General features: G+C 42.4%; 3 protein-coding genes across 7 annotated transcripts; 1 reads left to right on the forward strand and 2 right to left on the reverse strand.

Moving 5' to 3' along the window:
• The first annotated feature begins 708 nt into the window (after positions 1-708).
• Positions 709-7,586, forward strand: LOC115736578 (ethylene receptor). 5 transcript variants are annotated; one of them, XM_048283580.1, is made up of 7 exons: positions 709-916; positions 3,613-4,537; positions 4,790-5,158; positions 5,251-5,517; positions 5,616-5,743; positions 5,906-6,103; positions 6,747-7,586. In XM_048283580.1, exons 2-7 carry the CDS (start codon positions 3,626-3,628, stop codon positions 7,081-7,083), a joined length of 2,211 nt encoding a protein of 736 aa, XP_048139537.1. In that variant the 5' UTR covers positions 709-916; positions 3,613-3,625; the 3' UTR covers positions 7,084-7,586. The 5 variants fall into 5 exon arrangements, 4 of the variants coding, with proteins under 4 accessions (XP_048139537.1, XP_030524195.1, XP_048139536.1 ...); XM_030668335.2 differs by having other exon boundaries at positions 710-916; positions 3,583-4,537; XM_048283579.1 differs by lacking the exon at positions 709-916 and adding an exon at positions 950-1,098 and having other exon boundaries at positions 3,583-4,537.
• A 777-nt stretch (positions 7,587-8,363) lies between these two features.
• On the reverse strand, positions 8,364-10,213 carry LOC115732358 (glutelin type-D 1-like). The gene is made up of 3 exons (XM_030662995.2): positions 9,977-10,213; positions 8,784-9,504; positions 8,364-8,526 (listed from the first exon to the last, which is right to left on the reverse strand). The coding sequence occupies exons 1-3, from the start codon at positions 10,170-10,172 to the stop codon at positions 8,376-8,378; spliced, it is 1,068 nt and encodes a 355-aa protein (XP_030518855.2). The 5' UTR covers positions 10,173-10,213; the 3' UTR covers positions 8,364-8,375.
• A 6,638-nt stretch (positions 10,214-16,851) lies between these two features.
• Positions 16,852-18,845, reverse strand: LOC115736539 (glutelin type-D 1-like). The gene is made up of 3 exons (XM_030668284.2): positions 18,634-18,845; positions 17,441-18,161; positions 16,852-17,156 (listed from the first exon to the last, which is right to left on the reverse strand). The coding sequence occupies exons 1-3, from the start codon at positions 18,827-18,829 to the stop codon at positions 17,006-17,008; spliced, it is 1,068 nt and encodes a 355-aa protein (XP_030524144.1). The 5' UTR covers positions 18,830-18,845; the 3' UTR covers positions 16,852-17,005.
• Between the last annotated feature and the right edge of the window lie 5,964 nt (positions 18,846-24,809).

Genomic DNA, 24,809 nt, shown 5'->3' on the forward strand with positions numbered 1-24,809 from the left:
GTGCTGCTGCTAATGTTGCAACATATTTTTCGAGGTGGATTAGAGATGGAGTTGGAGAGGGAATTGAAACAGGAAAAGTTAAGAAATATGGGGTTTGGGTGGGATGGGTGGGATGGGAATGAGACGCGGTGTTGTCTGAGGAAGAGGAGAGAGAAGGGGCGAGAGAGGGACGCCATTTTTGGGTGGTTGAGGCTGTGGAAGGAGAATCCCCGGGTCGCTATCGCCGTATCTGGAGGAGGGCCGACCTCACCGGATCTGACGAGGCCTCGGCCCTCGCGGCTTCGGCGAGGGCCGACTTCGTCGGATCTGGAGAGAGCTCGACCCCATCCGCCTGGGCGAGGGGCTGAAGGCGAGGGTGAGGACGAGGGCGGAGGCGAAGCAGTCCGGGAAGCTGAAGGTGTCGCCGACGTTCGATGATGTGGTCGGAGAGAAATGCAGGCGAAGAAGTTGTGGGTGTACGTGCCTTCGCCTTCCTTCGTTTTCTCTGTAAGTAAGGAGGAGAAAGAAGACGTAGGAGGAAGAGAGAGATTCTGCAAGTAACGGAGGGGAGGAGAAAGAAACTAACGGTGAGAGAGAAAAGAAACATAATTTGACAAGTGGGACCCAGCTTGTCACGTGGCGATATTTAGTGGATTGGCTTAGAGATGTGCTGGCACTCTGGGAGCATCTAATATTTTCTCCAAACTTTTGCGTCTTTCAATAGTGAGATTGCTGCCCAAATTGCCAAAGGGTAAAGCAGAGTTTTCCCGAGGGTTTCTAAGCTGAGACGGCAATGGCAGAGGAGGAAGAAGGAGATGCATGAATGATGTGAATCCAGAGACGAAGCAGCGCGGGCTTCCATGGCTTGTTGACTTTTCTGTTCCACCTCTCAACTCCCACCTTCCGTTCAGGCCCGAGCTCGGCGGACTTGATTCAGGTGCTTCCTCTCTCTCTCTCCGTAGCTTCGTTTCTGTCTCTTTCACTTGAAGTCGACGGTCTCCTTCCGACAGTTGCTGTGCACAGATCTTGATTTCGTGCTGTTTATTTGGAAATCATGGATTCCGACCTCGTGGACAGCTTATTTACGTGTTTCGGATTTCACTAGATTTCTGTCTCAGGGTCTAGGTCACGCTTCTTTGCTCTCCCTGTTTTCCGTAGTGTTTTCGTTTCCTTCTCTCCACACTGCGCTGGTCTTGTAAGTATTCTGTTTCCACTGGAAGCTGCTTTTGGGTTTTTATGGCGTTGTCGATTCGGAGGCATTGCCTCCAGTTGGTTGTGTCTGGATGGATGATTTCGCTTGGTTCAGGCTGGGTAGTGAGTTGTCCTCTCTGCTTCGGTTTATTTGATGAGGTAGGTAGATATGGGTTCGCCTTGTGGACCAGTAAAACTTAAGTTCTGTGGGGACAATTCCTTGTCAGGATTGGGGCAGGGATAAATAGCGCATGGAGTGTGATCCCTGCCTGCGTGATCAGAACCCGTGGGACTCAGAGCTGGGATGGGGAATGTATAGATTGCCAGCGGGGAAGTTTTAGGTTGTTTCCTTCAGCTTGTAATCTGTGAGTTGTAAGAACTCCAAGGTTACTCTGCTTTACAGCATTCCCAGTTTCCAGAAGCTATTTTTTTATTTGAGTTATCAGAAGGTGGCAATTTGTGCTCATCATATTTGCTAGGCCCACCAACAGACGACTTTGATTGATTAGGATAGAATAAGACATGGGATCTTAGTACTGGTCAACAGTAGGAGGAAGAATTACAAAGTATCTCCTCTTTTAGGCTTCGTTTTGGAGTGAATGGAGGGGAGGAAAGTTAAAGGTGGGTGATAATTTGGAAGAATATGAATTTTTTGTCAGAAGGATTTCAAGGGAAATTGTTAAAATTTTCATCACCCACCCTGTATTTTCCTCACCTCTCTTTCTCTCGAATTAAGGCTTAGAGAACTTTCTGTCAGGGTGCAATATGCATCGGAAGACTCACATTCTTAAGTACTTTGTCGTAAAGTTGGAGAAACTTAGCCTAAGAGACTTATATTTTTTGACTGCTTAGAGACTTCTTTGTCTTTGTTTATACATAGTATTCTGAGACTGATGAACTGGTAACTTCTTTTGCTGGGTAATGCAATGCTTTGTCATTACTATTGGGACAACCTTCTTTTGTTGAAGGGAGGTGTGCATCCAAACCCCTATAAAGCATGCGTAACTAAAGATGAGCTTGTCATGAAGAATCAAGCAACGTCCCAGTATCTAAAGATGCACACCACGTCCTTAAGCTTTTGTACTTTACCTTTTTTGTTCCTCCCTATCAATAGAGACCGCAATGTGCAAGTAATTTCTGTTTCCAAATTCCTTTGTCAATTTTGACTCTTTCGACTGTCTCCATCAACTTCGCAACTCCGTCATATAGTCCTATATAGACTAGCTTTTCAGAGTGTATGATTTATGACGCTATATGGATATCACACATTCCCTATACTTGGTCATGCCTTCATTTTAGCTTCTATTTATTGCTGATGATTGAGTTGTAATTCTTGCTATATGTGCTGTATGGATTATCCATTAGGGATTGCAAGTTTACTTCGGATCTTCATTACACTTGTTTCTCTGTGCGCCATCCATTGATCACCGAATGTTTATTGTTCGCCAATTCATTTGCTTGTACACACTATGTTACACGTACTCGTAGTTTTTCAATTTTTTTCCGTGTCCGACACGTGTCCCGGACACCGCCGGACTCTTCTCGGACACGCGGTCAACGCGTGTCCAAGTCCGGCAAGGTATCACTCCTCTGCTCCCCCTCCTCTGCTCGCGCCTCTGCTCGAGACGGGGGTTTTGGATCTCCTCTACTCCCCCTCCTTTGCTTGCACCTCTGCTCGAGACGAGGTTTTGGATTTCCTCTGCTCCCCCTCCTCTGCTTGCACCATCATCTTGGCTCGCGAATCGCGACGCCCATCTCTCTCCCTCACTTAATTTTACTGTTCTATGCTTTTTTGATTCCACCATTTCTTGAATTGCTTTTTATAACATACCCAGTTCTTGTGCCGCATGTAGCAATTTTAACGAGATTTGATTCCCCTTGATTTTGTCGTTGCGCAGCTTTGTACTATAATTCTTCATTGTTTGTGCAGCTCGGTTTACTTCGGTCATAACCTACATTAATTAGATGCTGTCAAAGACCCAAGCTGGTTGCTGGTCATAACCTACGTTAATTTTACTGGAGCTCATTTTGTATTTGCTGGTTATGTTTGATATCTATTTTGGGGGCCTCTTTGGTCATGATATGTTTTTTGATCACAAGGTATGGTTTTGCTTTGCCTACACATTATATCATGTGAGACCTTTCTAAGGAGGAGATTAATAATAGTTTCGGCATCATGATATATTATTGTTGAAATTATAAAAACAATAATTTATCGTGCATATTTAAAAATATACATATAATATAAAACGTGTCCCAACGTGTCGGAATTTTCTACTTTTTGAGAATTCACGTGTCGGCGTGTCGTGTCGTGTCCCGTGTCCGTGTAACATAGTGTACACGTGATTAATCTTGATATAGATGTTCTTCAGGAAATCGTGGCACTTAGAAGGTGAAACTTTTTGGTTGCAGGCATGTGAAAAAGAATCTTTGACGGCTCAGATTGTTTAACCACATGATGGACTCCTGCAACTGCATTGAGCCACAGTGGCCAGCTGATGAGCTTTTGATGAAGTACCAGTACATCTCAGATTTCTTTATTGCTCTGGCTTACTTTTCCATCCCTCTAGAACTCATCTACTTTGTCAAGAAATCTGCTGTATTTCCCTATAGATGGGTTCTTGTTCAGTTCGGTGCTTTCATAGTTCTATGTGGAGCAACCCACCTGATCAATTTATGGACATTTACCATGCACTCAAGAACTGTAGCAGTGGTTATGACCACTGCAAAGGTTTTAACTGCTGCGGTATCATGTGCGACGGCTCTCATGCTTGTACATATCATCCCCGATCTACTTAGTGTGAAAACCAGGGAACTATTTCTGAAAAACAAAGCTGCAGAACTTGACAGGGAAATGGGCTTAATTCGTACTCAGGAGGAAACTGGCAGACATGTCAGGATGCTCACACACGAAATCAGAAGTACTCTTGATAGACATACTATTTTGAAAACTACTCTGGTTGAACTGGGAAGAACTTTGGCATTGGAAGAGTGTGCCCTGTGGATGCCAACACGAAGTGGCTTGGAGCTTCAGCTATCCTACACTCTCCGTCAGCAGCAGAATCCAGTTGGATACACTGTACCCATTCATCTTCCTGTGATCAACCAAGTGTTTAGTAGCAATTGTGCGGTGAAGATATCACCAAATTCACCCGTTGCAAGAATACGCCCTCTTGCCGGAAAATACATTCCTGGTGAGGTTGTCGCTGTGCGGGTTCCTCTGCTGCATCTCTCTAATTTCCAGATTAATGACTGGCCTGAGCTTTCAACAAAACGGTATGCTTTGATGGTGTTGATGCTTCCATCAGACAGTGCTAGGCAATGGCATGTCCATGAGCTGGAGCTTGTTGAAGTGGTAGCTGATCAGGCATGATACTTCATCTTTTCCTGATGTTGTCAGTTATTAATCAGTCCAATGTATTTACAAGAAATGTTGCCTCTCCAGACACATTGATATCCAACTTAGGCCATATGCATTAGCCAGTAAAGTACTTGCGGAAACTTTTGGAATTTGGCCAGTAGCAAATAATTATGTGCATATTGTCTCGGAGAAATTCACTTTGCTTCTTTATCTGGATACACATGCCGGAGCATTTACAATATTTTATTGTGAATCCAGGTTGCAGTTGCTCTCTCCCATGCTGCGATACTAGAAGAGTCTATGCGGGCAAGAGATCTTCTCATGGATCAAAATGTTGCACTTGATCTGGCCAGAAGAGAAGCAGAAACAGCTATTCGTGCTCGAAATGATTTTTTGGCTGTTATGAACCATGAAATGAGAACTCCCATGCATGCTATTATTGCCCTTTCTTCCTTACTGCAGGAAACTGAACTGACCCCTGAGCAGCGTCTAATGGTTGAAACGATAATGAAGAGCAGTAATCTTTTGGCTACTCTGATAAATGATGTATTAGATCTTTCAAGGCTTGAAGATGGAAGCTTTCAACTTAACATCGTCACTTTTAATCTTCATGTCGTGTTCAGAGAGGTATGATTTGCATTTGTTGGGAATTGAGTTTGATTGCTTCTTAACTGCTTCATGATCTTTGTGAACTTGCGCCCTTTTTCTCCCTTCTGCAGGTCCTTAATTTGATTAAACCAGTGGCATCCGTCAAGAAACTGCTCATCACATTAAATTTAGCCCCAGATTTGCCTGAGTATGCTGTTGGGGATGAAAAACGCCTCATGCAAGTCATTTTAAATGTTGTTGGTAATGCAGTTAAATTTTCTAAAGAGGGCGGCATTTCGATAACTGCTTTTGTGGCTAAAGCAGAGTATCTAAGAGATGCCAGGGCTCCCGATTTTTCTCCAGTGCCAAGTGATAATCACTTCTATTTACGTGTACAGGTGCAGTTTTCTTCTACCTTGCTTGAAATGCTCATTGCTTTCCTATGCCCGATTGTTTGCTCTCTACTGATGTATGCAATGGATTCTACCTTGTGCAGGTGAAAGATTCAGGATCAGGTATTAACCCTCAAGATATTCCCAAGTTATTCACAAAATTTGTACATAACCAATCATTAGCAACCAAAAATTCTGGTGGGAGTGGACTAGGTCTTGCGATTTGTAAAAGGTACTCTTGGTCGTTAGTTATTTATCTCTTCAGGTCTCATCGCAAGTTCTGCATGTTTTTGTACTTGTTCTATACAATTGCTTGCATTCAGATGGGCTCAAGAGTTGCTACTAAAATCCTGTGGGACTGTACTAAGATCTACTTTTGTGGATGGGTGTCCAGGTTTGTAACTCTCATGGATGGACACATTTCGATTGAAAGCGAAGGCCTTGGCAAAGGATGTACTGCCACTTTTATTGTAAAGCTGGGAATCCCAGAGAAGTTAAATGAATCTAAGTTCCCTGTGATGCCCAAAGTGCCAGCAAATCATATCCAGGCCAATTTTTCTGGGCTCAAAGTGCTTGTTATGGATGACAATGGGTCAGTCACAATTCCTTTTATTTATTGCACGCATACATGAGTACTTGATGTTAGGGCTAAGTTCTATATTAGCATGTTATGGTGACCAGTGGCTGCTACACAGCGTATACTTGCTTGGAAATCGTCAATATAGAGAGCTCATGCTCCAATGTACCCTCCAATGGAGAATTGACATTTTTTCTTCCATATGAATTGGTAAAAATCTGACCAGACATAACAAAAGGTGAATATTTATCTAATTACGCTATTGATGGTCTATCACAAACATGGGTATAAAAAGGTGAATATTTATATAATTAGGCTATTGATGTAGAGGCAGTCTCTTAGTCAGGTCGAGTGAGCTAATAATTTGAAAATGCAATTTTAAGAGCTAAACTATCTAGTCTTAAGTTCTAGGGGATAGAGTAATTACAGAGTTAAAGTTCTGTGTAAAAAATACAGGCGAGATTACTCTTTTGTTTTTTCACCTAGGTATATAGTGATGTCTTACTGTTTGATGATAACAACTCAACCTTGCCATTTGACTCGCTCGATCTCTTTCTTCATATCTGTGTAGTTGGATGGTTTATCCAGTGATGTGGTGGCGTAAAACATACTTATTCATGTCATGCTTACTGTTGTCGACTTTTTTATTATGCTCTAGTGTTAGCCGGGCAGTGACCAAGGGACTTCTCCTACATCTGGGATGTGATGTGACAACCGTAAGCTCAAGGGACGAGTTGTTGGGTGTTGTCTCGCAGGAACACAAGGTAGTTCTTATGGATGTTTGCACGCCTGGTATAGACAGTTACGAAGTTGCCGTCCAGATGCACAGGTTGTATTCAAACCATCATGAGAGGCCACTCTTGGTTGCACTTACTGGAAGCACTGACAAGGTAACCAAAGAGAATTGCATGAGGGTTGGGATGGATGGGGTTATCCAGAAACCTGTGTCACTTGATAAAATGAGAAACGTACTGTCTGAGCTACTGGAACACTGACTTTAAATGTCTGGTTTGGCCCGTCTTTGAGAAGAGTGGAGAAAATAAGACTACGATAAGCTTCTTGCAGCAAATGTGTAAATACCGCATGCAGTGGAACATTGGAGGGATATCGAGCAATGCTACAGATACCCTGTGTAAAACGAGACTCATGCCGATCATTTATAAAAGAATGACGATGATCTCAAGTGATTGAACTACCCAGAGCACAATGGTGAAGCTGCTAGTAACTTCACAGGATGATGACAAGTCTTATGTGTCTTCGACAAAGTTGTGATATCGTTGCAATTGTAAGATACTGTGGTCCCATCAACGGTATCACTTTGTTTGAATCAACTGCTTTTGTATTGGTAGCTCCTGTAGCCTACGCGCAAAGAAGTTTGACCAGTATAAGTTTATACCGTGTAGGGTATTTGGGCATGGATGTGGGACTTAGCCTGTGCATTGGAACACGCAAGTTTTCATTCATATAAGAAGCATTATCCGGGACTTATGTTGCTTGAGATTAAGGCAGATGACTAGTGGTTATCTCAAGAAGCATACTCACTGAGGAGCAATTTGGTTGTGCATGTAAGTCCGGGAGACATGAAGATAATCCTTAGTTCAAAGAATCTTAAAGTAATAATTGGCCCGTTCATACCATACAATGTAGTCGGCTGTAGTGTCAACACTTAAAAAGTTCTTGTTCTGATCTTTGGATTGATTATTCTCACGAATGAACCTTTGCCTGCTGTTTTCGTACAGTCGATTTCGGGGAAGTAAATTTCAACCCCAAGTTGCTGTGTAGTTGATCTTGCTTGGTATATCTGTATCACTTAGAAATAATGATTCTAACAGTCGTGTTTTCGATTGGATTAGCACATTCATCGTCTCCGATGAGGTCCGGTTTCTAATTTTGGAACAGCAATTGATTAGGATGAGTTTTCTTTCGTCTTTTCTATTTTTCATCAGATAGGTAGAAAAGCTTTATTTTGCACGTTGTGACCAGATCTATAGTTACGCGTTAATAAAAACTCAATTTCCTATTACACCAATAAAGAACTAAAGGGCATTGTATGATGGTCCATACCCCATTAAAAACCATCAAGCACGTCGAGAAGTCCAGAGAGTGAAATATTCAAACGTGGTGATATATTGAAAACAGAAAGCAGTAAGCAATTAGCATATCCCAGGTTTTTACCTCATGAAAGACCTAACAAAGAAACCTCATCCTAGGGACTTTGACGGGGAAAAAAAGGCAACACGAAAGGGGACATCCTAGACACCAAAGTAAACGCATGTATTCACTAGACTCAGCCGGAAGGGAAAAAGATCTCGGAATCCATCCTTTTGGATCTGAAAGCCGCCTCCACGTCCTGGGGAACGTTGAAAGATGCTTGCAGCACTTGAGGCGATAAGGCCTTCCAAACCGAAGTTCTCCCAGCAAGATGAGTGAATATAGGACTGCAATCCAAGCACAGAGAAAGTATTTTGAGTTGATAGTTATGTATGTCAATTAGGTATATATGTTGCGATTTTCCTAGGCTTCAAGCGCATACTAATCCTGTCTCGAAGGATAAACATTTTCTTGCAACAGTCCAGTTTCGGCGTTCAACACGAGTCCTGCGCATTTAATATTACTATCCAGTAGCAAAAGAGAATATGAGGGCAAAAGCACTAACGGTATTCAGAGGTGACAATCTATTAAGACGAACACTTACTTGGGAGTTGTAATAATAGAAAACCAGGACATCCCGTCCGGATCGGCAATCTTCGAGACAACAAAGAACCTCGGCACGATGAACAAGTTTCCAGCTTTCACAGTGGTCTCAAGGACCCTTTTGCCATCGACACCAACAACCTGGGCGCGGCCGCTGCCCTTAACAATGTAAGTCACCTGCAGTGCCGAATCACAAGAAAAGCCCGGAGAGCACATGGCACTGCCATCCAGCTTAACAAGATCAGCCCCAAGACCAACCTGACTAACCAAAGGCAGGTTGTTGGTGTTCAAAACAACGACTCGTCCGCCATTCTTAATGTCAACATCCAAAGGAGCCTCCTCGCAGTTCAAAACCATACCCTTTCGGTGCTCCTCCTTTGGTTGTGGCATCTTGAAGCCAGCATCAAGCTTCACAATGCCACTGCCCGATTGACTACCGACGAGCGACTTGACAATGTCTTCTTTCAAGTCCCATGCTCGGCTCACAAACTCAGTGGTGAAGCCAGTGAAGATGCCATTAGAACCGGTTAGGAAGAAATCGGTGAATTCCCCAGCTTTGTGAGCCGTTTTTGTGTCGCCCAGGAAGAGAACGACTAAATCTGTGTCACCCTGGTTGTACCACCAGGTAACAACACCGAAAGGGAGGGCAATAGCATCACCCGTCTTGATTGCAATGACCTTCTCCTCAGATTCGGGGAGGACGATTCCAGCAACTCCACACCCTACGGGATCACACCACACCACAAAAGAAAATTGCAACTTCTCACCAGCAACTCAAATCATGATGACAAAAGCAACTGCTAATAAAAGCATCCTTGCAATCTACCAAAGGCTAACAGATTATCTAGTAACTTTAGCTTGTGACAAAAAGCTCTGTTAGGACCAAAAACGACTGTACAATCAATAATTGCATAATTCAGGTACTTAGAACCGAAAAAATTGCATGTCATGTACAGATCATAACATGAGAAGACTGCAGCGTTCCACACTAGGAAGCAATCATGGAACTCTCCCGTATCAATTGAAGAAACAAGCCACGCACGTGCGCCTCAACCGTCATCCGGTGCGACGCGTTGTTAGCACCGATCAACCTCGCGTGCAAAAAAAGCAGGCAAATGGAACAACTGCACCGAACTAAAGCGGGAAGGGGCGGCGGCTAAAAGCACCGAAAAACGAGAGGCGGATCGCTCGCACCTTGAAGGACGTAAGCGACCTTGGCGGAATCGGAGTAGCGAGGGAGGGCGAGGCCGTTCTTCGCGAGCGCGAGCTTGGCGGCGCCGATGTTGCCCTGGCGGAGCATCGGGAGCTCGGACGGACACCAGGCGTGGTAGGATCCGCCGTCGCTGCCGTAGACCTTCTTGGCGAGCTTCGGAGAGAGGTCGAGATCCATGGCAACTTGCTGGGGAGGAAGTTCTCGCCGGGGCAGAACGAGCCAACTACCGCGGAGCGCGACGGAGGAGAGCAAGAGAGGTCAGCGAGCGAGCGAGCGAGCGAGTGGGGGCTAGGGTGTGAATTTATGGGGGAACGGGAGTGAGCGAAACGAAAAGATAGCGATTCTTTCTGTTACCTGAATTATAGCGGACGACGACGACGACGACGACGATATGACGTAACTGAAAAGAGGAGATAGAGAAGATGGACGGCATCTTTTGCATGAGGAGACAGGTCAGCATGTGTGGGACCCAGATTTCCCGCGCTAGCGTTGACTGATTCGAATAATTCCGTTTTATCTCTACTATTTGATTTTTTTTTTTAGTCATCCGGTTTTATCTAACTTAATTTACGTGGATAAGAAAAGATAATTCCCAATCCATTTTTCCCGCGGCAGAATACGAGGGGGTGGAGAAAAATGCGCTATTTTTTTTTTTTTTCCCGAAACCGCCTTGGGAAATCCGCAATCATCCGCTCCTCAAAAGCCTATAAATAAAATCTGGCTATAATCTGAAATTCACCGTGAATTCTGTAAATATTTCGGTGAGAAAATGAAATTGCCGCTTTTGAATACATAGCTAATTGTCTACTTTTTATTCAAATAGTTTGAGCAAATCCATCTATGTAGTTGAAAATTATATCCCAATCTAATTATTTAACCGATCTTAACGTTGTGAGTGTTTTTCCGGGGATAAGTTTTTAGATTTCTAGGGTTAAACATCACTTATTTTGTGCTTTTTTTTTTAAAGCTCTTTCGCATTTTAATTTGAATTACAGGATGAGATTGAAGATCTAGTTACATATTCTTCACTTTTTGATTCACATGATTATTTCAGAGAAAAGTTTTAAGCATATTTTCAAGTTTTGATATACTTGCAACGAGATTGAATCCACCGAGCAGAACTTCTCCCCCCCCGGGACATTTTGAGGTTATCTTTTGCTAATATTTAGATATAATTTGAATATAAACATGTTTAACATTTAATCATCTTATTGAATTTCATTTTCAACTTTGACATATAATTTTGCTCAAACTATATGATAAACAAAAATAGGTGTTGCGACCCTTCCCCAAGTGGTCTGGCAGTCCGAGGAAGATGAGTTCAGAATTATTGTTGAAAGCGGACCAATGATCTTCAATCGGTAGGATTCTCGGATTAATCTTATGAGAACTCTATGTCATGAGGAGTCGCCGCTAGCCTCAGCTAGATACCAACGGGATGAGCCAGCGGGAAAAGGAATTGCCGGAAGAAAAGAGTTAGGAGAGAGTTTTCTTGTGAAAATTTCGAAAATGAAATGTGTAATTCTTATGAAATTCGTCCAACGCTTTAAGACAGGGAATCGAAAATATTTTTTTGTGTCTACTCTCCACCATTAAATGTCTAATTGATAGTTAAGTAATTTGCTTTGGGATCGAGGTGCACTCTCATTGGGGAATCAAGACGCACGAATGAGGGAAGAGAGAATATTCTATTATAATACCCATTAGTCGTAAAACCTTCTTTAGGCAGAGCGATAACAGGATGGATAATTTGATAGATTGTTGAGTGTAACGAAGCAATCATATTGAGAAAACTATAAGAGAGACGACAAAAATAAAGATCATTTTATTGATTAGCTTGATAAAAAGAGAAACAATAAATTGAACAGAGATAAAATGGTATTTCGAAAAAAAATAAAAATCTTTTGAATCAAATTGGAGTGGAAATATCACCCGTCCCTTTTTTTTTTTTTTTTTTCTTTTGGCAATCAAGCCTTGTTGCACATTGGAAGACTGTCGCGACCCTCCCAGATTGGGAAAATGAGGGGTTTAGAGGTAATGTCAAGTTGGAGACCAACGGTACTCAATCGGCACAGTTCTCCAAACCCGTATCTCGAACAACATTAGGATGTGAAATTTATATAAGAAGTTGCCACTAGCCTATTGGAGTCGGCTAGAAACCAAGTGAGCACCTTACTTGCTACGAAACTAGAAATCCAGGATCCAAGACTTGATTGCACTAATTATCTAACTAGTGTCCTTTCGGTACCTAAACTTGATTATTTGTCAACTAAGTATCCATGCAGTTTTTTTTACCAAACTATAAATCCTAAAGTTCTCGTCCGCTAAGTGTCCATCCAACGTTTTTGTATTTATAATGGTAACCTAAACATTCAGTTAAAACAAACCATCACAACACATAAAAGCAATATAAAAAAACCACAATAATTTCGTCAAGTATAATAATGAAAGAATGAGTAAAAAGTACTGTGCAGTAAAGTAATCCCATAAAAGTCGAGCAAAAAATATAACATAGCCTCGTTATTTTTAGCCCCAGAATAGCACCCCCAGGAGCTACTTCAAATCATCAACTCTTGAGTCTACTTCTAAACTATGAAGAGAAACTCCCGAAGAAAACGTCACTAAAAGAAAACTTAATAGGAAGGTGTACCTAAATGGATCCAAAACCAAGCGAACTTGAGATCAATGAGAACTGACCTGCGCCATTCCCCTCAAACCAAACACACACGTCTCAATAGAAGCCATGTTTAAAAATGTTAAAATGGTTAAAGAGTGAGTGAAGTATCTAGATACCACCATATGCAATCAAAGTATCCTTAGTATGAAACCGAAAACACCCTATTTCGATACCTAAAAGAGATGACCAACAAAGAAAGTTCAACATTCGCTGCTCACATTCCATTTCATGTATCTAGAGTGATTTCGGTATCAAGTCGAGACTAAACTACCATCATGGAGTCAAAGTCAGAAAGTAACCATTCAACACCTGCTAGTACATGGCACGCACAGTCCAACAAAAGTATCAATTTTACAGGAACTCGCTAGGATTCCAGTCTAACACTTATCTATGCTTAAATAGATAGTTGAGTATCTCAAACGGCACGTAAAAATGACCGAGCATTGATCATCCAATGGAGAAACAGCCACAATCAGAAAAGTTTCAGATCATGTTCTTCATATTCAAGACATGTAAATGTACGGTTCAATAGGAAATTGTGCATTGATTCCAATGTAATCCCTTCCTACATAAGTGTACGTGCTTGTGGGACCAAAATATCAGCCAAATGAGACTAGAATCATCACATTTCATATTCAGAGAGATGTGGCCAGCAAATATTAAATATGTGCAAGGAACAAAATCGACCATGGCTAAGGCAACGAATTGATGCTATCTGAGTATAATGAATAGCTACACTAACACATACGTCAATATAGCTCAAATCACCAACATACAAAACCAAATGCCCATGATTTCAAGCTCAAATACTCTCAAAAGATAATTATCTCAAAATGAGTCCTATTCCTACGCAAACTAACTTTATTTTAAATCACCCCAAGATCCCTTCATATTAACTCCAACACAAAGCTATTAGAAACATTCGGCCTCCGTATCACACAATTCACCCATACGAGTGCAGTTCAATCAAACCGGGAATCTTGGAAAGGAATTACATGCCATCAAAACTGGCAAGAATTATGAAATTGAGTCACAAGTCATTTCAATAGCTCCCTATTTCATGCCCATATCGAGATTTCAAACAACTTCAAACATGTGATATTAACTAAAAAATTGAACACATGCTAACGCCTGTCGATGGGCAATCATATTGACCATCAAATGATATTATTGTCATTTGAAATCTCATTCAAGTTTCAACAACTAACGAATATTCAGGAAATTTCAGCAACATCTGAAATTTATGATTTTAGTAAGAAGTTGACTCAAAATCAATGCCCTGTTCTCCTACGAGCATGTATGAGCATCTATGATCAAATAAATGACAAATGGAGGTCAAAACATCACCAAATTGAGACTATCATAACTCAGTCCACAAATACAGAATCCATGAGCTTCAACCTTTCTTCTTCTTCTTCTGAACAACTTCCTTTTCCTTATTCTATTCTCATTTCCAAACACCTAGGATTCTAATACAGCCTTAAAATCCAAATTAGCTGCCAAGGCGAATCAGTTTCATCTTATTTCCTTCTTTACTCACAGCCAAACCAACCTTCACTCATCGATATGCACCTTTTCCATTCATTCATTCCCATATCAACATTGCGTGTTGCGCTCAAAACACAGACTCACGTTTATGCGCAACACATGGACTCAGAGCATCAAAGTTAATTCAGTTGACTCAAGTTCGGCATTAATTTATCAAAACTACTTAGCTTCCTACGTGTGATCCTTGGCCACACACCGATTCAATTCATCAACTATGGGATATAACATCCAACCACAAGTAGACGCTTGAAACTATGTTCATTAGATGTTCACTATATATGACTTCAAATTCAGAGATCTATCTTGGACAGGCAATCAGACAAATCAATTACTGGATCATTTGATTAACTCTTATCCTCAACTTTTAAGCCATAATTTCATCCAGGAATGTTAACAAACATACGGCAGACGTTTGAGTCAAGAGAGCTTATGTAAAGACGAAACAATCATTCAAATCCTGATCATCACAACATCATCAGAGTAAGCTGAAATCAGCAATGGACATTATCTGCTTAGTTATAAAGCGGCAGAAACGCAACCAGAATTGCAAGAATTTACCTTAATGAAAAGGAGTTCTGATCACGATAGGGTTGTTCAATTGACCAGAGAAACTTCTGGTTTCACCAGCTATGAAAACTAGCACCGGTAGTGGAAGATCAGGCAGAAACTAAGCATTTCATATGCTTCGCTCGTAAAGCGGTGCTGAACGGAGACATACTGGCACGGCAGCATCGGCTATTAATTTCATCGAGCATCGGAGAAGATCAGTCAGGCTAAAGTAAAGGCTTGGAGAGAGAAATCTCAGTGAGCTTAGCCTGCGAAAAATCCTGCTATGTTTCGGTTGCGGCTGAGCTTTGTGGCGACCGACGATGGAGATTCGAAGGTCTACAGCAGTCGGAGGTCGCGAGCCAAGCGAGAAAAGCGCTTCTCAGCGTTTGTGCCACTCTGGAATCTCAAGGCCAACTCTCCTTTCCGCGAATGCGATGGGCGCGTGTTCTCTTCGGTTTTCCAGCTCCGGCGGCCCGGCGAAGGAGAGCGCAAGCCACGGCGGCGATGAACTCCGGCGTCTGATCGATATAGAGAAAGCTTCTGGAATTCGTCGTCTATGTATCTCCGCTTTCCTCACTGAGTTGGTTGGTTCTGAGGTATGCGCGCCCCTTTGGGGATTGCCGGATTGGGAAACGCTTAGGAAGGAGAGATAGAGAGAGAGTGTGTCTAGAGAGAGAAAGAAACTAAGGCTTGTGACTGGGGCCCTCTTTCTATTGGTTATGTAAAAAAGAAGAAGGAAAAAACGGAATTGGGCTTCATAAAATTCTATGGGCGTGCTCTCTCTCCTTTTCGGCCCCTTTTCAATTTTTCTTAAAATGGGTTCCTTAAGCTTTGTGGGTCCAGTCAGAGCCATATCATCTGAGCCGAAAACGGGAAATAACAGCTCCAGGTCGCGTGGCCATTTTGGAGATATTCTTACGTTTTTTTTTTTTTTTTGCCGGTTAATTGAACCGAACTGAAATTATCCAAATCGAAAAATTATCCCAACCAAAAATCAAATCAGAACCGAAAATAAGCTTGGAGCTTCAGCTATCCTACGCTCTCCCTGCTGGGAAGTACAATCCCGGTGAGGCGGTGAAGGCGTCGCCGTGCCTTGCTTGAGCTTTCGACGAAACGGTATGCTTTGATGGTGTTGATGCTTCCATCAGATAGTGATAGGTATGTTAGGTTTAGGCGCATAAGCACAACGAAATAAAAAGTAAATGTGACAAAGAAAAATCGTGATGCAAGGTTTATTTAGATTCACACTTAAACTAGGATTGCATACTATTTTTTTTTTTTTTTTGGGTTGAAAGGGTTACATACTTTAATTAGTACCTTCCAACTCTCTGTTATAGGAGATTATATATAGACGGCACAAAAAAACCCTAGAGGTCAAGAAGGCGGAGGCCACTTACTAACTATTCAGAAGCCAAAATCCAAACTGTCAATCAAATACATACTCCAATTACTCCCTAACAAGGCAGTGGCATGTCCTTGACCTTGAGCTTGTTGATCTGAAGCCGTTGCTGATCAAGGCATGATACTCGATCTTCTCCCGATGCCGTCAGTTATTGATCAGTCCAATGTAAGTCCGAGAAATGTTGCTTCTCTTCCGAGACTCGATCGATATCCAACTTAGGACATACGCATTGCATTAGCCAGTGAAGTGCTTGTGGAAACTTTTGGAAGTTGGCCAGTAGCAAGATTATTTATTTGCATATTGTCTCGGGAAAAATTCGCTTTGCTTCGTTTTCTGGATACACACACGTCGGAGCAAATGTCCGGCAAGTTTAAAGAGACCTTGGTTTTCTTAGCTCCCGATTAAAGTTACCCTATAAAAGGATATCAGGGTTACAAGCAGCTGACCAACCCGGTGAAAGGCTCCTCAAAGAAAGCGGGAAGCATCCCTGAGATTATACGAGTGCTGGCAATAGCCCTTAAGGCAGCGGGAGAGGCCAACTTCATCTGATGGTCCATCCCCCTTCACCGTCAATTACGTCAAGAAGTCCCGACAATGAAAACATTCAAAGCATGGAGATATATCGAAAGCAGAGCAACTAACAATCAGCATATCCCGGTTTTTCAAAGCATGGAGATATATCGAAAGCAGAGCAACTAACAATCAGCATATCCCGGTTTTCACCTCATGAAAGACCGAACAAGAAACCCCATCCTACAGACTTTGAAGGGGGAAAAAAGGCTGAGATGAAAGAGAAATACTCGAAACCAAAGCCAACATATTTATTCACTTGACTCAGCCGGAAGGGAAAAAGATCTCGGAATCCATCCTTTTGGATCTGAAAGCCGCCTCCACGTCCTGGGGAACGTTGAAAGATGCTTGCAGCACTTGAGGCGATAAGGCCTTCCAAACCGAAGTTCTTCCAGCAAGATGAGTGAATATAGGACTGCAATACAACCACAGAGAAAGTATTTTGAGTTGATAGTTATGTATGTCAATTAGGTATATATGTTGCGATTTTCCTAGGCTTCAAGCGCATACTAATCCTGTCTCGAAGGATAAACATTTTCTTGCAACAGTCCAGTTTCGGCGTTCAACATGAGTCCTGCGCATTTACGAACACTTACTTGGGAGTATCCAGTAACGGTGTTCAGAGGTGACAAAAGAGAATATGAGGGCAAAAACACTAACGGTATTCAGAGGTGACAATCTATTAAGACGAACACTTACTTGGGAGTTGTAATAATAGAAAACCAGGACATCCCATCCGGATCAGCAATCTTCGAGACAACAAAGAACCTCGGCACAATGAACAAGTTTCCAGCCTTCACAGTGGTCTCAAGGACCCTTTTGCCATCGACACCAACAACCTGGGCGCGGCCACTGCCCTTAACAATGTAAGTCACCTGCAGTGCCGAATCACAAGAAAAGCCCGGAGAGCACATGGCACTTCCATCCAGCTTAACAAGATCAGCCCCAAGACCAACCTGACTAACCAAAGGCAGGTTGTTGGTGTTCAAAACAACGACTCGTCCGCCATTCTTAATGTCAACATCCAAAGGAGCCTCCTCGCAGTTCAACACCATACCCTTTCGGTGCTCCTCCTGTGGTTCTGGCATCTTGAAGCCAGCATCAAGCTTCACAATACCACTGCCCGATTGACTACCGACGAGCGACTTGACAATGTCTTCCTTCAAGTCCCATGCTCGGCTCACAAACTCAGTGGTGAAGCCAGTGAAGATGCCATTAGAACCGGTCAGGAAGAAATCGGTGAATTCCCCAGCTTTGTGAGCCGTTTTTGTATCACCCAGAAAAAGAACGACTAAATCTGTGTCATCCTGGTTGTACCACCAGGTAACAACACCGAAAGGGAGGGCAATAGCATCACCCGTCTTGATTGCAATGACCTTCTCCTCAGATTCGGGGAGGACGATTCCAGCAACTCCACACCCTACGGGATCACACCACACCACAAAAGAAAATTGCAACTTCTCACCAGAAACTCAAATCATGATGACAAAAGCAACTGCTAATAAAAGCATCCTTGCAATCTACCAAAGGCTAACAGATTATCTAGTAACTTTAGCTTGTGACAAAAAGCTCTGTTAGGACCAAAAACAACTGTACAATCAATAATTGCATAATTCAGGTACTTAGAACCGAAAAAATTGCATGTCGTGTACAGATCATAACATGAGAAGACTGCAGCGTTCCACACTAGGAAGCAATCATGGAACTCTCCCGTATCAATTGAAGAAACAAGCCACGCACGTGCGCCTCAACCGTCATCCGGTGCGACGCGTTGTTAGCACCGATCAACCTCGCGTGCAAAAAAAGCAGGCAAATGGAACAACTGCACCGAACTAAAGCGGGAAGGGGCGGCGGCGAAAAGCACCGAAAAACGAGAGGCGGATCGCTCGCACCTTGAAGGACGTAAGCGACCTTGGCGGAATCGGAGTAGCGAGGGAGGGCGAGGCCGTTCTTCGCGAGCGCGAGCTTGGCGGCGCCGATGTTGCCCTGGCGGAGCATCGGGAGCTCGGACGGACACCAGGCGTGGTAGGATCCGCCGTCGCTGCCGTAGACCTTCTTCGCGAGCTTCGGAGAGAGGTCGAGATCCATGGCAACTCGCCGGAAGGAAGAAGGAGCCAACTACAAGGGAGCACGACAGAGGGTTAAGAAAAGGAGGAGAGCGAAAAGGGAGAAGCGAGCTAGCGAGTGAGATGAGGGGGGGAGCCGAGGGGGGTGTGAATTTATGGGGGGAATGGGGAGTGATCGGAGTTTCTTTCTGTTACCGGAATTGTAGCGGACGACGACGACGAAGAAGAAGATCAGACGTAACAGAAAAGAGGAAAGAGATGGCGACGGGATCTTTTTGCATGAGGGACAGGTCAGCACGTGTGGGACCCGCAGCCACCATCGGTTTTTATCTTCTTAATTTGAGAAAATGCCAAAAAAAGACCTCAAATGAATTTAATTTCTCAAATAGGGACTCAACGTGGAACTTGTTTCAAAGAAAGGTCTGGAGTGCCTTTTTTATTTCAAAGAAGGACCTCAATAGGGATACTTACGTCTTTTTACATTTTGTAATTTTTTCCTTTTTTCCTTCTCTTTTTTTCCTGTTTTTTCTTTCCTCTTTCCCTTGCACCAGCTGGTGGCCGTGGGTTGGGCGGCCTTGCCCGCCAAATGTGAGGGTAGGCCTTGCGGCCGCCAGCGAGGGTAGGCCTCGCCGGATCGAGCAAGGTTGGCCCTCGCTTTGCCCGGGCGAGGGCCTACCTCGCGGCCGCCGGCGAGGGGAGCCCTCACCCGGTTGCGCGAGGCAAGCCCTCGCTCCGCCTAGGCGGGGGCTTGCCTTGCGGCCGCCGATGAGGGGGACAGCCGCGAGGGCCCACCTCGCTCCGCCCGAGCGAGGACCGACCTTGCGGCCGACGGTGAGGGCGGCCCTCGCTCTCGCCCCGCCCATGTCTCTCGTTCTTTGATCGTAGCCGTGCTGAGAGGAGCTTGGGACGCGTGACAACAGAAGCTCCTTGCAAGGCCGCAGAGAAAGGAGAGGCCAATTCTGTTTCGCGTGAAGCAACTGCGGTTCCGCCCCTCCTCTGCCGATCTTCTTCGTTTCTACCCATGTCAAACCGCAAGAAATTGAAATTTCACGATGGAAGCTCCTATAATGGAAGATCTTCTTCGTTTCTTTTTTTCCTTCAAACGAGCAGACAAAGATATCTGCAGAATCAATTATCATCACCGATTTTTGATCGGAAATGGTAAGCGTTTCCCTCGCCGACCGCCGTGAGGCGGGCCCTCGCCCGGGCCGAGTAAGGCAAGCCCTCGCAGCCGCTCGACTCACGGCCATCGGCAACTTGGAAGAGAACAAAAGGAAACAGGAAAAAAAAAAAAAGGAAAAAAAGAAAAAATTACAAAATGTAAAAAAACCAAAGTATCCCTGTTCGGGTCTTTCTTTGAAACAAAAAAGGCACTTCATACCCTTTTTTAAAATAAGTTCCATATTGAGTCCTTATTTGAGAAATTAAGAGCACTTGAAGCCTTTTTTTTTTGCATTTTCCCTCTTAATTTTGAAATCGCCATGCGAAAATCCGCATCATCCCGCTCCTCAAACTCAAAAGTAGATAAGTTTTACTGCCCGGCTTTAATCTTAAAATTCACCGCGATTTCCGTAAATGTTTGGACGAGGAAACCAAATTGTGTCCTTTGAAAAGTAGTCTTCTTGATATCCAGAGTGATCGCAGGAATAAACGAATATGTAAGACCCTTCCGGAATCTGTTCGGCTAAAAGAAAGGTGTCGATCTTTCGAGTTTGAATCGAGGTGCCCGTGGGAGGAGACGGTCTCTTTATAGGAGCAACTCGTCCAAGTCGAGTCCCCGGGTACCATCTACGCGAGGGCATTTCTAGGGTTAAATGATTTTTTTCTTCTCTTCTCAAACTACCGTCACTAATTTTTTTTTTCATTTTTCGATTTTGCCCGTGACTTTTTTTCTTGAGTACATAAATTTATTTTTTGTGAGTAGTTTCATAAAACAGGCATTTCCTCTCTTTTGAGAAAAATTGATATGGAGAGAGAGAGAGAAAAAGAGAAAAGAGGTGATTTGGAGAGTCGAAGACGTGGAATACTAGACTAACATTGTCGGGATTGCGAGACCTTCAGTGAGGGGCCGCCTGGGGCCACGACCCCGGCAAGGGTAGCTTGAGGTAGCGCGACCCTCTCCTCGCCGGGGGCTGCCGGAGGTCGCGATGACTGCTCTTTTGGTTAAATTGCCATGATTTTGGCTGAAAAAGATCTTAAAATATGGAAGTTAATTTCGCTCTCTTGGTTAAATTGTCAATGCACTTGTTAAATCTGGAACATAGACACGACACCCTCCATCAGCACGCCAAGTGTAAAGCGTCATTACTGCTACCAACTGTTAAAGTATCATATTTGGTGAAGACTATATTTAATCCTACGTAAATTTTTGAAATTGAATTCTCACACTCTTTTTTTTTTTTTTTGGCGACCCTATTTTCATAGCCAATTTGGTTAAGACACTTTTTTTTTTCCAGCTCACTGACCGACATATAAATTAAAAATCGGACCGAAATATCCATGTCTTAATATCTCGTTATCTCCGGCAAGACGAGAAAATATTAGGTAGTCCCGCCCCATCGTGTCAGCATGGTCCGGATCATTCATCGGTCGACGTAAGGTCCCAAATGGCTCATCTTTCAGATTTTTCACCTCCTCCGTTAACACCCTTCTCTCGCCTCTGTTGCTCCTTTTCCCCTCTACGATATTTGTAAATAACTTCTTTTTGAGCTTATCTTTTGCTAACATTTAAGTATAATCCGAATATAAACATGTTTAACTTTGATCACGCCTCTAACAAATTAATATTTTCCATATGTCGATTAGCCTTTTTTCCATTTTTCTTTTAATCTAGATAGATTAGATAATTGGATTGAAATTTAATGTTCAGCTTTGACATATTGTTCCGGGCCTAATACCCAAAAAAACTCCAACTTTAACATTTGTGACAATTATATGCAAAACTTTTTTTTGTCTCATAAAAAATGCTCAACTTTTACTTTGTTCCAATTCTACCGATTTAATACTCAAAAATCCCATCAACTTTAGCATTTGTCCCAATTATATTCGAAACTTTTTTTTTGTCTCATAAAAAGCCCTCAATTTTTACTTTTATCCCAATTATACCACCGTTAGCCTTCCTTCTATAATCATCATTAGTTAATCTTACGTAACTTGAATTTTCTCTCCAAACTTACCAATGTTTCTTCGAAATTTAGATATAGTTGGTTTTAGGGACGACAAGATTTTAAATCGTTTGTCTAAATATCTCCATGTCTAGTCATTCTTTGGGATATTGAGTGCCGAAGAGAATATGAAATGCATCGTCTTGAGCGACTTTGTATCTCCCGGCAATAAGTATGGGAAGCAAACAACGGAACAGAAGTTCTGGAGTTTTTCCATGTCAATTTTGCCAAGGTGTAATTCATTAACGACGTAGAAATACTATGTAGAATTATCTAATAGTGATTATTGACGGAAGGCCAACGGTGGTAGAATTGGGACAAAAGTAAAAATTGAAGGCTTTTTATGAGACAAAAAAAAGTTTTGGATATAATTAGGACATATGCTAAAATGAAGTTATTTTTTTTGTACTATGACGGTAGAATTTGGACAAAAGTGAAAGTTTGGGGTAGAATTAGGACAAAAGAAAAAATTGGAGGTTTTTTATAAGACAAAAAAAAAACAGTTTTGGATATAATTGTCACAAATATTAAAATTGAATTTTTTTTAGATTTTGGGCCTATTGTTCCGCTCAAACTATTTGATTGAAAATAGGTGTAGCAACCCTCCCAAAGCAGTTTGGTAGTCCAGATAAGACGGGGTTTAGAAGTAATGTCGAAAGCAAACCGGCAATTCTCAATCAATGGGGTTCTCCTGAACCAAGTGAGATATGGGAGAATTATGGAGGAGTCACCACAACCCTATTGGGATCAGTTAGAAACCAAGTGATATATGGGAGAATACCTCGCTTCTCAAACAACTAAAGAATTTAGGCACGGAGACTTGATTAAACTAGGTCACATCCATCAACTGTCATGCGATGTCTCTGTGTTCATTATGATCCTAGTTTATGACCTAACCATTCAACTAATCTAGGAGCAACACGGTGAAGGAAATGGCGAAATAAATGGAAAGAAACACAACAAAATCGATAATGAAAGCAATTAAGTGAAATACACAAAGTAGCCCGATACAATGTGGGGTAAAGGATATTATTACAAGGCCAATGTCATGAGCCCGGGGACATTATCTCTCGTGAACTTGACCCGATAAAAGTAAAGGTAAAGAATATACAAAGTTCTGTTGTGAGACTGAGATATAATCCTTGTGAGCTTGTTTATTGAAGGTGAATTTTAAACCTAATGCTAAAGAGAAGGCTTTACGGGGCTATTGAGACCGGCAAACATCCACGAGATCTCATGAAAGATCACTTATTTTACCTGACATACTAAGGACCACCATGGATTGGTCGTGGAACCCATCCGTTAGTGGTTCGGTAGCATGGTTCAAACTATGAGAAAATTTCGAATAAGAATCAGAAGTACTTTTCCTTTCTTAAGTAAATGTTTGAAGTGGATCTTATTTCAAATAAAGTTATGAAATGCTGAAATTATTTCAAAGGAGGGCCTAGTCGAAGGATATGTTTGTCCTTTATTTTTTTATTTTTTGCCTTTTCTTTTCTTGTTCTTTTTTTCCCTCCTCCCTCCCCTCCCTAGGGCATCAATGGCCTTAGGAGATGGTTGCCCTTGCTTGGGCCAGCCTTGAGCAACCCTAGCCGATGGCAAGGGCGAGGGCTACTCTCATGCTTGCGATAGCTTGGAGAGGGGAGGGGAGGGGAGGGGAGGGGAAAAAGAAAACATAAAAAGGAAAAAGATTTAAAAAGTAAAGGACGAATATGCCCTTCAACTAGCCATTCTTTGAAATAAATTGAGCATTTATGCCCTCATTTAAGAAAATGTGAGCCATTTAGACTCTTATTTGAAAATATGTGGACACTTCGGGCTCTTATTCGGAAATTTTCCTCCAAACTAATAATGGTCTGTTAACGATGAGGGAATAGGAACATATCTCCATAATACTGGATCTCTTTTTCATATTTTTACCAAAGTCCAATTATTTAAAGGTGAGTATTAACTTAAGATAAGCTAATTATCACCCAATTTTATCTTTTTTTTTTAAGCGATGTCTAATGCTTTGAATCGAATCCATGTCTAGGTGATGTTAAGCTACTTGTATCCCTAGAGCTAGTCAACTAGAGAGTAGACTGTAGATCTATAATCAAACCTAATCTAAGATTCAAATTCTAAAATTAGGGGTGCAGAAAAAACCCGAACCGGCCCAACCTAAATCGAAACTTCGGATTATTTTTGGGACAGGTATTCTTTCGGTTCGGGTAATGGATACATAAATGGGTATCAAACTATTCGTTTTGGTTCGGTATGAATGAAAGCCCCCCATCCCTCAAAGAGTTCATATTCTCCTTCCCCACCTCATTCATCCAGCTAGACCCCGGTAGCAGCAGGTGCAAAGTCAGTAAACAGAGACTGGACTCCGACCAAAAAAAAAAAAACAGAGAATAGAGACTGCACAATCGAATCGCACAATTCTTTAAGAACAAAAGAAAACCCAACTTGAACATGATTCCACGCAGCCACTAAGGGTGCGTATGGTAACGCTCCAGAAAAAGTGTTTTTGTTCTCAAAGTGTTCCCGAAACACTTTGAGAACAGAAACGCATATGGTAAAAAAGTGTTCCCAAAGTGTTCCGGGAACACTTTTCAGAAATGGGAACACTTTTGGAGCAGAAACGAGAAACAAAAAATGCTTATTTCTTTGTTCCCGGAACACTTTTTATCAAAGCTTTTGAACACATTTTATAACGCAAGAGGAACACTTTTTGCAACCCTCTGTTCCTGGACTACTCCTTCACACTCTCAAAGGCGACGACTTTTTATCAAAGCTTTTGAACACATTTTTTTTTTGTAGTTACCAAACGCGTTTCTGTTCCCAAAAATCGTAGCC

This window comes from Rhodamnia argentea, chromosome 8, assembly GCF_020921035.1.
Source record: "Rhodamnia argentea isolate NSW1041297 chromosome 8, ASM2092103v1, whole genome shotgun sequence".
Classification (NCBI taxonomy): domain Eukaryota; kingdom Viridiplantae; phylum Streptophyta; class Magnoliopsida; order Myrtales; family Myrtaceae; genus Rhodamnia; species Rhodamnia argentea.

Bases quoted from the DNA above. Each gene is read 5' to 3' on its own strand.
- LOC115736578 (XM_048283580.1), top strand. From the start codon at position 3,626: ATGATGGACTCCTGCAACTGCATTGAGCCACAGTGGCCAGCTGATGAG. The intron at 5,159-5,250 runs GTATGATTTGCA...TCCCTTCTGCAG, and splicing joins TTCATGTCGTGTTCAGAGAG to GTCCTTAATTTGATTAAACC. The intron at 5,744-5,905 runs GTACTCTTGGTC...ATGGGTGTCCAG, and splicing joins GGTCTTGCGATTTGTAAAAG to GTTTGTAACTCTCATGGATG.
- LOC115736539 (XM_030668284.2), bottom strand. From the start codon at position 18,829: ATGGATCTCGACCTCTCTCCGAAGCTCGCGAAGAAGGTCTACGGCAGC. The intron at 18,162-18,633 runs GTGCGAGCGATC...GTGATCCCGTAG, and splicing joins GGTCGCTTACGTCCTTCAAG to GGTGTGGAGTTGCTGGAATC. The intron at 17,157-17,440 runs GTAAGTGTTCGT...GTTGTATTGCAG, and splicing joins TCTATTATTACAACTCCCAA to TCCTATATTCACTCATCTTG.
- LOC115732358 (XM_030662995.2), bottom strand. From the start codon at position 10,172: ATGGATCTCGACCTCTCTCCGAAGCTCGCCAAGAAGGTCTACGGCAGC. The intron at 9,505-9,976 runs GTGCGAGCGATC...GTGATCCCGTAG, and splicing joins GGTCGCTTACGTCCTTCAAG to GGTGTGGAGTTGCTGGAATC. The intron at 8,527-8,783 runs GTAAGTGTTCGT...CTTGGATTGCAG, and splicing joins TCTATTATTACAACTCCCAA to TCCTATATTCACTCATCTTG.